This window comes from Ipomoea nil, unplaced genomic scaffold (assembly GCF_001879475.1).
Source record: "Ipomoea nil cultivar Tokyo-kokei standard unplaced genomic scaffold, Asagao_1.1 scaffold1936, whole genome shotgun sequence".
Lineage (NCBI taxonomy): Eukaryota > Viridiplantae > Streptophyta > Magnoliopsida > Solanales > Convolvulaceae > Ipomoea > Ipomoea nil.
Window position 1 is genome coordinate 2,605,568 of NW_017618364.1, and position 12,491 is coordinate 2,618,058.

The 12,491-nt window shown below is 34.8% G+C and overlaps 3 protein-coding genes across 8 annotated transcripts in view; all 3 read left to right on the forward strand.

Moving 5' to 3' along the window:
* Nucleotides 1-12,491, forward strand: part of LOC109146698 (TMV resistance protein N-like) — a 126,436-nt gene that overhangs the window by 36,753 nt on the left and 77,192 nt on the right. The window contains exons 2-4 of the mRNA XM_019294349.1: nucleotides 1,294-2,410; nucleotides 2,543-2,818; nucleotides 2,923-3,439. Of these exons, the coding sequence (XP_019149894.1) occupies nucleotides 1,294-2,410; nucleotides 2,543-2,818; nucleotides 2,923-3,439 (1,910 nt within the window). The remainder of the gene's footprint in view (nucleotides 1-1,293; nucleotides 2,411-2,542; nucleotides 2,819-2,922; nucleotides 3,440-12,491) is intronic.
* The window catches only part of LOC109146775 (disease resistance protein TAO1-like), a 41,604-nt gene that overhangs the window by 28,104 nt on the left and 1,009 nt on the right, over nucleotides 1-12,491 (forward strand). The gene's annotated exons all lie outside the window — the stretch shown is intronic.
* The window catches only part of LOC109146776, an 86,709-nt gene continuing 78,111 nt past the window's right edge, over nucleotides 3,894-12,491 (forward strand). Inside the window, exons 1-4 of one of the 6 annotated variants that reach the window (XM_019294426.1) lie at nucleotides 3,894-4,368; nucleotides 4,484-4,925; nucleotides 5,049-5,126; nucleotides 5,490-5,683. In XM_019294426.1, the coding sequence (XP_019149971.1) occupies nucleotides 3,910-4,368; nucleotides 4,484-4,925; nucleotides 5,049-5,086 (939 nt within the window). In that variant the 5' untranslated portion in view covers nucleotides 3,894-3,909 and the 3' untranslated portion in view covers nucleotides 5,087-5,126; nucleotides 5,490-5,683. The other 5 variants (XM_019294427.1, XM_019294428.1, XM_019294425.1 and 2 more) reach the window with 5 other exon arrangements.

Here is a 12,491-nt window from a genome sequence, read left to right on the forward strand (position 1 = left end):
CCTGACTACCCACCCCTGTATTATCCAATCCAGAGGCCTCCGTCTTAGGCGCCCTCCAATTCTGCCTCTCGGAGTTAGACGCCAGAGCTACCCATCTCTGCCCAGCAGCCACCCGACGCGAGGCAGCACGCAGCCCAGGGCCATACGGTTTCTCCTCCCCCTCCGGCATCCCTCGTGCAGAAATATGGCAAAACCTCTCCCCATACCCAATCACCCCACACCGGAAACAAAATGTAGGGAGACGCTCATACCTGAATTGTATTACTGCCCACGCTCCATCACCCTTCTTGATCTTCATATGCTTCTTGAGAGTCTTCGTTACATCAATAGACACCCTCACCCGGTAGAAAACATTCATATGTCCATCAAAATTTCGGTCATCCGTCTTCACTACCGTTCCCACAAACGAACCAATGGCCGATACGACCGCATCAGTTCGAAAACCTACCGGCAGATTGTGTATTTGAATCCAAAACTCCGCACGATGCAACACTACCTCCTCTGGATCCTCGTTCGGCAGCAGCTTATGGAGCAACAGCAAGTTCTGTTCGAACGCCCACGGACCATCAGCTAGCACCCGGTCATAGTCTTCTTCATCATAGAACCGTATCAAGAACCGGTGGGGTTGCAACTGGCTCATCGTCACCCCCATACCCGGCCTCCACACCCCAGCCATGGTCTCCTGGAAGTAGAGAAACTTCACCGGCTTATCAGTAACTAACCGGCCAACCGCATAGAATTCCCTCCCCAGCGACTGGGCGTTCCACCGGCACATTACGCAACTGCATGGAGCACTCCTCATCGTCCACATCTGCTAGGGTTAGATTCGCACATACCTCAGCAATATCCACTGGCGTACCCATCCTTCACAATCGAACACAGTCGTCCCAACTCAACGTATGAACAAACACAACTTGATTCAATTCGCAAAATCTGCGCATATGGCAAGAAGACGAACTTGCGAAAAAAGGCGAGAGAGAATTAGGGTTTCTAGCATCTATACATGCATCTTTACGGATGGATTAGTATTTTTGGTAAACCTAGAAAAATCTGCACTGTACATTTCAATTTACTTGTGTAAATATTAATTCCTTTCAGAAATTATAATTATGGATTGAATATATTCGTTCATAAAAATATTATAAGACTTGTTTAATTTACCTCAAACAATGGAATTATGAGAGACTAAATATACATATTTCGTGTTCTGTAACATGTGCTCTATTTAATTTCGTAGTTTTATTTTTTCCACTTTAATGATTTAGATTGACATTCAATGAAAAAATGTGATAGGTATGAATCAAAGTTCATCAAAAAAATTACAGAAGAGGTATTGCGGGGAGTGAATCGTCGTACATACATGAATGTCGCAAAGTATCCAGTTGGAATTGAATCTCGTGTCAGAGATATACTTCATTTATTGCAAACTCAAAGAAATGATGACACCAAGATGTTTGGAATATTTGGTATGGGTGGTGTCGGAAAAACAACCCTTGCTAAAGCCATTTACAATTTGAGTTTTCAAAAATTTGAAGGTTGTTGCTTTATTGCAAACATTAGATCACAAGTTTCCGAAGGGCATCATGGTTTAGTTCGTTTACAAGAGAAACTTCTTTGCAAAACACTCAACAGAAAGAAACTTGAAATAGATAATGTTGATGAAGGAATAAGTTTGATTAAAGAAAGACTGCGGTCAAAAACTGTTCTTATTGTTCTTGATGACATAGACGATACTAGTCAACTTGAATCATTAGCAGGACAGCGTAATTGGTTTGGTTCAGGGAGCACACTTATAATAACAACTAGAGATGTTCAGTTGTTGAGTAACCTGGGAGCACACGAGAAGTACATGGTAGAAACGTTAAGCCCTGATGAATCCTTGCAACTGTTGAGTTGGCATGCTTTTGGTGTTTCTATACCATTAGAGGAGTATATTGAACTATCTGAAAGGATAGCAAGTTATACTGATGGACTTCCACTAGCACTTACAATTATAGGTTCTTATTTGCGTGGCAAATCAATACAAGAATGGAGTGATGATGCTGAGAAATTAAGTGGGATACCTCATGATGATGTTCAAAAAATTCTTAAAATAAGTTATGATTCACTTGATGATGATACTCAGAATATCTTTCTTGATATTGCTTGTTTTTTTATTGGGCATAACAAAAATGACACTTCTATGATATTGGAAGCTTGTGGTTTTTATGCTAAAAGTGGAATAAGAATTTTGATTGAAAGATGCTTGTTGACAACAAATGGAGGTGGAAAGTTTGAAACTCTTCATATGCATGATTTAGTACGAGATATGGGAAGAGAAATTGTTCGAAAGGAATCTCCACGAGAGCCGGGCAAACAAACTAGATTGATTGATCCAAAAGATGTCTTTGATGTTCTTCTCGGGAACAAGGTAAAACATTTCCTTTGTATTTGAGTTATTCTAGCTAGTTAATTCATTTGTTTTCTATACTTAAATTTATTAAAATCAAAGATTTCAAAATATCTAAAATCTAAAATACTGTTATATAAATGTTTTTTATAGGATACAGAAGCAATTGAAGGGATGATTGTAAATTCTGACATGTTAAAGAATGTGCCTTTGAATACTCAAGTATTCAAGAGGATGTTAAAGTTACGAATACTCATATTGAATGATATGTTTCTCAGCGGATCTTTTAAATATTTATCCAATGAGCTTAGGTTGTTTAGATTACACAATTGTCATTTGAGTTACATACCATCTAATTTTCGTTGTGAGAAACTTGTTGAGTTAGACATGGAGGGTAGCAATATCAAAGAATTCTCATGCTATATGCAGGTTAGTATGTCTAATGCTTCTTTCAATATTGCATATTTCTTAATTAAGAACTTTGACTAGAAAAATAGAAATTGATTAAACCTTTTTCTACTTTTTTTCAACAGCATTTTAGATGGTTGAAGATCTTAAAGTTTGATTTTTGTAAACAACTTAAGAAAACGCCAGACTTCACCGGAGCACATAGCCTTCAGAAAGTATCCTTTCACGGGTGTTTAAATTTGGTCAAGGTACACCCATCAATTGGAAGTTTGAAGAGTCTTGTTGAGTTGTATTTCTTCAATTGCAAGAAACTCAAGGTGCTTCCGAGTAGCATTTGCAACTTAAAATCACATGAAGTTTTATGTTTACAAAAATGCAAAAAACTGGGTGAGCTTCCAATTGAGTTGGGAAAATTAGAGCAACTAAGAGATTTATTTGCTTGTGAAACTGCCATCTCACATACACCATTTTCTTTGGGATGTTTGAGAAATCTAAAGAAACTGAGTCTGGGGAAAATCAAGAGTTGTGTACCATCAAAATCAAAATCTCAACTTCTTGACATTTTATCATCACCTCTTATTTTGTCAAGAAGAAGTCGTGATGGTGTTGGTTTTTTTCCACCTTCAGTTGCAAATTTGTGCTCCTTGGAAGATCTATATCTGAGTTACATCGATCTACATGAAGTAGATCTTAGGATCATTTTTGAGAATTTCACCTCATTGGTAACTTTAAATTTATCTGGGAGTTGTTATCATCAGAGCTTACCCTTTGGCATTTGTCATCTTTCAAACTTGAAATTTCTAGACTTGGACAATTTGCAAAATCTTAGAGTACTTGTAGAAGTTCCTCCTAGTTTGGAGAAACTCTCTGCAGAAAATTGTGTTTCATTGGAAAATATAGCAGTTGTATCAAACTTGAAGAGACTTGAAGTGTTGAGTATTGGGAATTGCATACGTTTGGTTGAGCTTCCAAACATGAAGAGTCTTTCATCCTTAAAAAGACTTGACATAAGCAATTGCAAAAGTTTGGTTGAGCTTCCAAACATGGAGAGTCTTTCATCCTTACAAAGACTTGACATAAGCAATTGCATAAGTTTGGTTGAGCTTCCGAACATGGAGAGTCTTTCATCCTTAAAAGAGCTTAACATAAGCAATTGCAATGCCTTGAGTATACCTGACAACTATTTGCATGAAGATCTTCCAATTGCTCTAAGGAGTTTGTCCTCCTCGTTGAAAGAAATAGATTTAATGGGAAGATATTATCTTCAAAGTTCACCATTAAGCCTTTGCCATCAATATTCCAATTTGGAGGATCTCTACTTGGACGATCTGCAGAATCTTAGATCACTTCCACAACTTCCTTCTAATTTGGAGGTACTCTCTGCAAAGAATTGCGTCTCATTAGAAAAAATAGAAAATTTATCAAACTTGAAAAGACTCTATCGGCTAGATATTCAGAACTGTAAAAGTTTGGTTGAGCTTTCAGGCTTGGAGAGTCTTGAATCCTTAGGTAGTCTTGGGATAGCAAATTGCATTGGTTTGAGGATTCCTTCAATTGAAAAGTGGTTCAAGGTTAGTTATATATGTTCCCCTCATCTAGATCTGATAATTTGGTGTTTTTATATTATAGTAGGTAGGTAGTAATAACTAATTGTTTCATTGTATGTATGTATTCCATAATATGTAGGCATGTTCTAAAGGTGACTGTGTCGAAATTGGGCTTATTGTGTTCAAGGGGTATGTATGCTGCCGTTTTCCTATACGTTTGGGGGAGTTATCGTTTGAAATCATCACGCAAGGTGTGATTGATCCCTATAATGAAATTGATGATTGCAATGGAATTCGTTTGAGTGCAAAAATCAAAAGCAGTGGTATTTGGATTGTAAAGCAACCGAACTATATTAACTTCAACCGCGAATTACTTTTTGCTATTTATGTGGTTCCCACAGTGATGGGAGAAGTATTGGAGGTGTATGCAGAATTCAAGTCTCATTTGCAGATGATATTTTTTCTATTTGAAATACATAGAAACAGAGAAGGGGAAGTGCGTTTCTTTCCATCCACAAGAGGATGCATTCCTTCCTATAAGGAAGATGGACAGAAGAAGAGGAAAAGGAAGGTGCAGATAGGTAGAGGCGGCAGAAGTATTGGGCAGAGGCCTTTTTTTCCAATCACAAGGGGATTGATTCCTTCTGTTATGACCCTGGGAGATGATGGACAAAGGAAGAGGAAGAAAAGGAAGGTGTAGATAGGTAGAGGCGGCACAACTATCCAGCAGAGGCGGTTATAATCTTCAGCTTTTAATTTGCTGCAAAAGGATTGTTATTATTGTAACTTGTAAGTATATCCGCCCTTCACACCTCTTTAACATCTATATCTTTTGTTGTCTATTGAATGCCATTTTAATATTTATAATTTATTAATGAATTGACTGTAGTATTTGAATTATCACATTTTTTTTATATTTTATTTATTTTGATTAAAGCGTAATTAACTGATTCAAAAGATGACTTAACTTCCATATTTGATCCTATTTTACCTCATATTTTTATTGTTAAAATTTAGTGATTAGGTTCAAAGAGCTTTTATTTACTTTTTTTTTTTTTTTTTGTGTGTGTGTGTGGACAGGTACAATTTAATTTTATCAAAGCAATTAGAAATGATTTTTACACCATTTGGATGGAGATGAAGTGAATTGGAGGATGGAAACAAAAGGGAGATCAAGAATTGAATCATGTACAAGATCAGAGTCAATTGGAGTGTGATTTATCTCTTGTTATTGACCTCTTCTAGTTAATCACAAGAGTTGCTCTCTTTTGGATAAACAATCACACTAGGAAGACTGTGTGACGGCTGGCTCAAGCTTGAAAAGACTGTAGTGCTTTAATTTGAGGATTCATTTGATTGAAAAGTGGTTAGTTATGTTCCACTCATCTCTACCACTTTCTATCTCTCTCTCTCTGATAATTTGGTGTTCAGATTAGATGGTAATAATGCTTTTGCAGGTATTAATTAACTCTTATACGGAATATATGCAATAATATAATATAATGTCAAGATTTTGCTTTAAGTATGTAAAACATTTGCCTGTTGCATTCTTCCAACGTTTTCGAGGCATGGATTCGTTTATATGTTTCTGATGGACTTTTGTTTTGGTGATTGCAATATAATGGAGTTCGTATGGCTAAGCTACTAGAAGCAAAACCAGTGACGCATCAGCTTGGGTTGGAGATATATAAATGCAGTGTGGAGAAGAAGAAGAAGAAGTATGGAAGATCAGAGTTGATTTTGAGGTGGCAGTAATGGTGGGGGAAGTAGTGGAGGTGTTTGCATAATTCCATCCTTTGCATACACTTTTTGTATTTGAAATGCACAGAAACTAACAGTGATGGACAACTGTGCTTCTTTCCATCCACAAGGCCTTCCCTGCAGTTTGATCAACCTCAACTACAACTGGTAGAGTAGCATCATGTTTGGGCTTAGCAACAACTAACTATCAACTCTGGGACGACGAGAAAAACTCACAGATACAATTTGTCTATTTGATGGTATCCTAAATTCTGTAGAATGGGTTCAAAAAAAGGATATCTGTAATAATCAAATTCATAGTATCTTTTTGTACATGAATCATGTTATTGCTTCATCCCACTCAACTATCTTTTGGGACTTTTTTTTTTTTTTTTTTTTTTTTTTTTTTTTTTTTTTTTTTTCTAATGGATGACAAAATTTGACATCATCCACCTTGTTGAGTAAATGTTTTTTATAATAAAGGTAAATGTTAATTTATTATTATATTATATTTTGAGAGTGAATTAGAATTATAGTGATGATGAAGAGAAATTATTAGTGAAATGAAAATATGATGATATGATAATGTGATTCACTTTTAAAAATAAGAGAGAATTTTAAGGATGCAAATGACCTAACTATTTAAAACTTTTGGTGCAAATAAGGTCATCTCTAATTCAAAGCACTAAAATTTATACCAAAAAAAATATTTTCAGTATATTCTTATACTAAATTTATACCAAAAGGGTATTTGTAATAATCAAACTCATGGTGTCTTTTCGTACAAGCAGCATCCCACTCAACTATCTTTTGGGACTTTTTTTTTTTTTTTTTTTTTTTTTTTTTTTTTTTTTTTTTTGTTACTTTTCAATCCACGTGTATTGCAAGGATGACAAACTCATGTTGCTTTTTGTTACCTCTATCTTGAGAATTGATAGAGGTACATAATATATTGTTTATGATGATTTTCTAAAGAAAAAGGGTATCCAACACCAGATGAAAGCTAGATACACTCCACAACAAAACAGAGTGGCTGAGAGGAATAATAAGTCTATCATGGATATGGTAAGGTGCATGTTGAAATCCAATAATCTGCCTAAGCCTTTTTGGGCAGAATCTGTTACTTGTGCTGCCTATGTGTTCAATAAGTGTCCAACTAAGAGTGTCCGTGATAAGACACCCGAAGAAGCTTGGAGTGGAAAAAACCCTCTATCAGATATCTCAAGATTTTTGGATGTTTGGCATATGCATATGTGCTAGATCCATTGAGAAAGAAGTTGGATGATAAAGGTGAGAAGTGCGTATTCATTGGTTATAGCGACGCTTCCAAGGCTTATAAACTGTACAATTCTGACACTAAAAAGGTTGTTATAAGCCATGATGTCACTTTTGATGAATATGGTGCTTGGGATTGGTCAGCTAAAGATGAAAGTTCAGTTGTTATTCCTGTTGTTGAAAATATTGTTGATGAGTAACCAATTCCAGAAAATGTCTAGTCTCCTTCACAGCCAGAGTCGTCAGTTCGACGATCTCAGCGCGAGCGCCACTTACCAGCTCGCTTGTAGGATTATGTTTTGGGTCATGATAATGACCTATCTGATGAAGAGATTATTCAATTTGCTCTTTTTGCAGATTGTGATCCTTTATATTTTGAGGAGGCTGCTATAAAAACTCATTAGCTTAAGGCGATGGATGAGGAGATATGTGCCATTGAGAAGAATGGTACCTAAGAATTAACATGATTACCTCTTGGAAAGAAGCCAATTGGAGTAAAGTGGGTTTACAGAACGAAGTACAAGTCAAGTGGAGAAATTGGCCGTTTTAAGGCATGGTTGGTAGCAAAAGGTTACAAGAAAAAACCAGGTATTGATTATTTTGAGGTTTTTGCTCCTGTAAGTAGACTTGATACAGTTCGAATGGTTATTCCTCTTGCTGCTCAAAATGATTGGAAATTGCATCAAATGGATGTCAAGTCTGCTTTTTTGAATGGTTTTCTTGAAGAAGAAATATATGTTGAGCAACTTGCAGGGTTTGAGAAGAAAGGGGATGAAAATAAAGTGTACAGGTTGAGAAAAGCCTTATATGGCTTAAAACAAGCGCCTAGGGCGTTGTATGGTTGCATCGACTCATATTTTGTTGAAAGTGGTTTTATGAGATGTCCTCATGAGCACACTTTGTATGTCAAATGCACGGATTTTGGTGATGTTGTTATAATCTATCTGTATGTTGATGATTTGGTTTTTACTGGAAATAACTTGAAGCTAATCTCAGAAGTCAAGGAGGCACTCATTAAAAGATTTGAAATGACTGATATGAGCCTTATGTCTTACTTTCTTGGCCTTGAGGTTGTTCAGATGGATGGTGGAATTTTTTATTTCACAAAATAAGTATGTTGCTGATATTTTGAAAAAGTTCAAAATGGAAAACTCCAAACCAGCTTCAACTCCGGTAGCTGAAAAGTTAAAGGTATTAAAAGATGAGTGTGGTAAGAATGTGAATGTTACAGCTTATAAAAGCTTAATTGGAAGTTTGAGGTATCTGGTGGCAACAAGGCTAGATATTTCTTTTGGAGTTGGAATACTTAGCAGATTCATGGAGGAACCAAAAGAATCACATTGGGCTGCGGCAAAGCGAATTCTGAGATATGTCAAAGGTACGAGTAATGATGAAATTTTTTACTCTACTAATGAAACTGTGAAACTTGTTGGGTACACAGACAGTGATTGGGCTGGAGATATCGAGGCCAGAAAAAGCACATCAGGATATGCCTTCTATCTTGGTTCAACTATATTTTCTTGGTCTTCAAAGAAGCAGCAGATCGTAGCACTTTCAACAGCAGAAACAGAATATATTGCAGCAGCAAATTGTGCTACTCAAACAATTTGGATGAGAAGAATTCTGGAGTTTTTACAACACGGGCAAGAAGTACCTACAACTATTTGTTGTGACAACAAGTCAGCAATTTCGTTGTCCAAGAATCCTGTCTTTCATGGTTGCACCAAACATATTGATATCAAGTATCACAAAATCAGAGAGTTAGTTGTTGAAAAATAAATTAACATTGAGTATTGTTCAAGTGAATGTCAAGTTGCAGATATTTTTACGAAGCCGTTGAAGACGGAGCTATTTCTTAAATTGAAGAAGAATATTGGGATGACCAATATATCAAACTTGGTTTAAAGGAGGCAATATTATAATAATAATAATAATAATAATAATAATAATAATAATAATAATATTATTATTATTATTATTATTATTATTATTATTATTATTATTATTATTATTATTATTAATTAAACCAAGTCAAAATTAAAATGAAATGTGAGGTGTGTGGTAGCAGTAAGGGCGTGGGTATTGCAACATGGAAATGGATTTGCAGTACATGGAATCATGGGAGCTTTACTTTCTAAATTCATGCTTTGTTAGTTTTTGTTATTTACTATAAATAGGATGTATTCAAGCATTTTAATCATCAAGTGAATCTATTCAATTTCTCTCTCTCTCTCTCTCTCTCTATATATATATATATATATATATATATATATATATATATTATATTTAATATATCTAACAGGCATCATCAACCTTGTGTAGTAATTTTTTTTTAAACAAAGTTAAATGCTACGGAGTAATTTAGTATCTATATATCTATATCTATATCTATATCTATATGTAATAATAGAAGTGGCTAGTGAGTTTTCCTCCAAAAACTTAGGAACATTTTTGTAAAACCAAACTCATAATTATTTTAGTAAAAATTATTGATTTTATTAACTAACTATATATATTTTCATAATATGATAAAATAGTAAATAAAAATAAAAATAACTTCTAATAAAAATAAATCATATGATTAATATATATAAAATAATGAACATGCTTTTGGTGCCAACATGTTAAGCTTTTGATGAATCTTTGCAACTCTTGAGTTGGCATGCTTTTGGTATCATTGTACCATTAGAGGAGTATAATGAATTATCCAAAACGATAACAAGTTATACTTACTAATGAGCTTGCATTAGCCCTTGAAGTCATAGGTTCTCATTTATAGGGAAAATCAATGCAAGAATGGAGGAATGACGCAAAATCATCTACCAATTTTGATATCAACTCCTTCAAAAGCTCATTTTCAATAGAGATTAAAGCTATTGATATCAACTTTTGATATACATACAATTTTATTTATTTTTTAAATATGAGGCCCCCAAAAATTAAGGCCCCTGTGCGGTCGCACATGTTAGACATGCTCAGAACTGGCCCTGCATGATTGCCATTTGAGTTGCATACCATCTGAATTTTTCTTTGATAAACTTGTTAAGTTAGACATGTCTTATGACAATATCAAAGAATTTCAGCCCAATATGCAGATTAGTATGTCTAAATGTGTAATGCTCAATTATTTAATTTTTAACATGACATATTTTCTTAGAGCTTTCATTTTCTTTTTTAAAGAAAGAAATTGATTAAAACTTTCTCCTTTATTTTAACAGCATTTGACATGCTGCTTGATGGTTGTGAACTGAAGAAAACACCAGACTTCACCGGAGCACATACTCTTCAAAAAGTATCCTTTAAGTGGTATTTAAATTTGGTCAAGGTACACCCATCAATTGGAAGTTTGGAGAACCTTCTTAAGTTAAATTTTCTATTTTGCAAGAAACTTAAGGTGCTTCCGAGTAGCATTTGCAACTTAAAATCACTTGTAGTTTTAAATTTAGATTCTTGCAAAAAACTGAGGGAGCTTCCAATTGATTTGGGAAAATTAGAGCAACTAAGATATTTATCTGCTGGTGGAACTGTGGCCATCTCACATATACCATTTTCTTTGGGATGTTTGAGAAATCTAAAGAGACTGGATCTAGGGAAGTACATGAGTTGTGATGGTGTTGGTTTTTTTCCACCTTTAGTTGCAAATTTGGTTGAGCTTCCAAACATGGAGAGTCTTTCATCATTAGTAAAGCTTGACATAAGGAATTGCAATGAAGTAGATCATAAAATTTGGTTCTTCGGCCTTTGTCATCTATCAAACTTGAAAAGTCTCTACTTGGACAATTTGCATAATCTTAGAGTACTTGTAGAACTTCCTCCTAGTTTGGAGAGACTCTATGCAAAAAATTGTGTTTTATTGGAAAAAATAGCAGCTATATCAAACTTGAAGAAACTTAAAGTGTTGGGTCTTGAAAACTGTGAAAGTTTAGTTGAGCTTCCAAACATGGAGAGTCTTTCATCCTTATTAGAGCTTAACATAAGGAATTGCAATGCTTTGACTATTCCTGACAACTATTTGCATGAAGAAGATCTTCCAATTGCTCTTACGAGTTTTTCCACCTCGTTGAAAGAAATAGATTTAATTAATGGGAAGATATTATCTTCAAAGTTTACCATTAAGCCTTTGCGATCAATATTCCAATTTGAAGAGTCTCGACTTGGACGATTGGCAGAATCTTAGATCACTTCCACAACTTCCCCCTAATTTGGAGATACTATCTGCAATGAATTGTGTCTCATTAGAAACGATAGCAGATCTATCCAACTTGAAAAGACTCAGAAGGCTAAATATTCAGAACTGCAAAAGATTGGTTGAACTTTCAGGCTTGGAGAGTCTTGAATCCTTGCGTGGTCTTGGGGTAGCAAATTGCAGTGGTTTGAGTATTCCTCCGACTGAAAAGTGGTTTAAGGTTAGTTTTATATATATATATATATATATATATATATATATATATATATATATATATATATATATATTCCCTTCATCTATGATAGATATTATATTAGAATATATTGTAATAGTTATTATATTATTAATTGTTATATTGTATGCATATATTCCATAATGTAGGCACGTTCTAACGGTGATTGTATCAAGATTGTGGTTCTAGTGAGCGTTAGGGGGATATCCTGCTACTTTCCTTTAACGAATGTATGCTTTCAAAGCAAGCACAATGTGATTGATTCCAGTGGAATTGATTATGGTCGTTATAGAATTGGTTTGAGTGTGAGAAGTAAAAGCAGTGGTGTTTGGATTCTAAAGGAGCACGGATATAGATCCTATGTGGTTCCAACAATGATGGAAGAAGAATTGGAGGTGTATGTAGAAGTCCATCCTTTGCCGAAGATATTTTGTGTATTTGAAATACATAGAAACAGAGAAGGGGAAGTGCGTTTCTTTCCATCCACAAGGGGATGCATTCCTTCCTATAATCTCATCAACCATAATAAGGATAGTTAGAGTAGCATCATTGTGCTTAGCAAAACCGTCTTCAACTTCAGCTTTTAATTTGCTGCAAAAAGGATTATTGTAAGTATGTATATCCTTCACTCTTGACACCTCTTTAACGTACATCATATCGGACTACATCTTTTGTTAGTTTATATATTTAATAACATTTTTATATTTATTATTA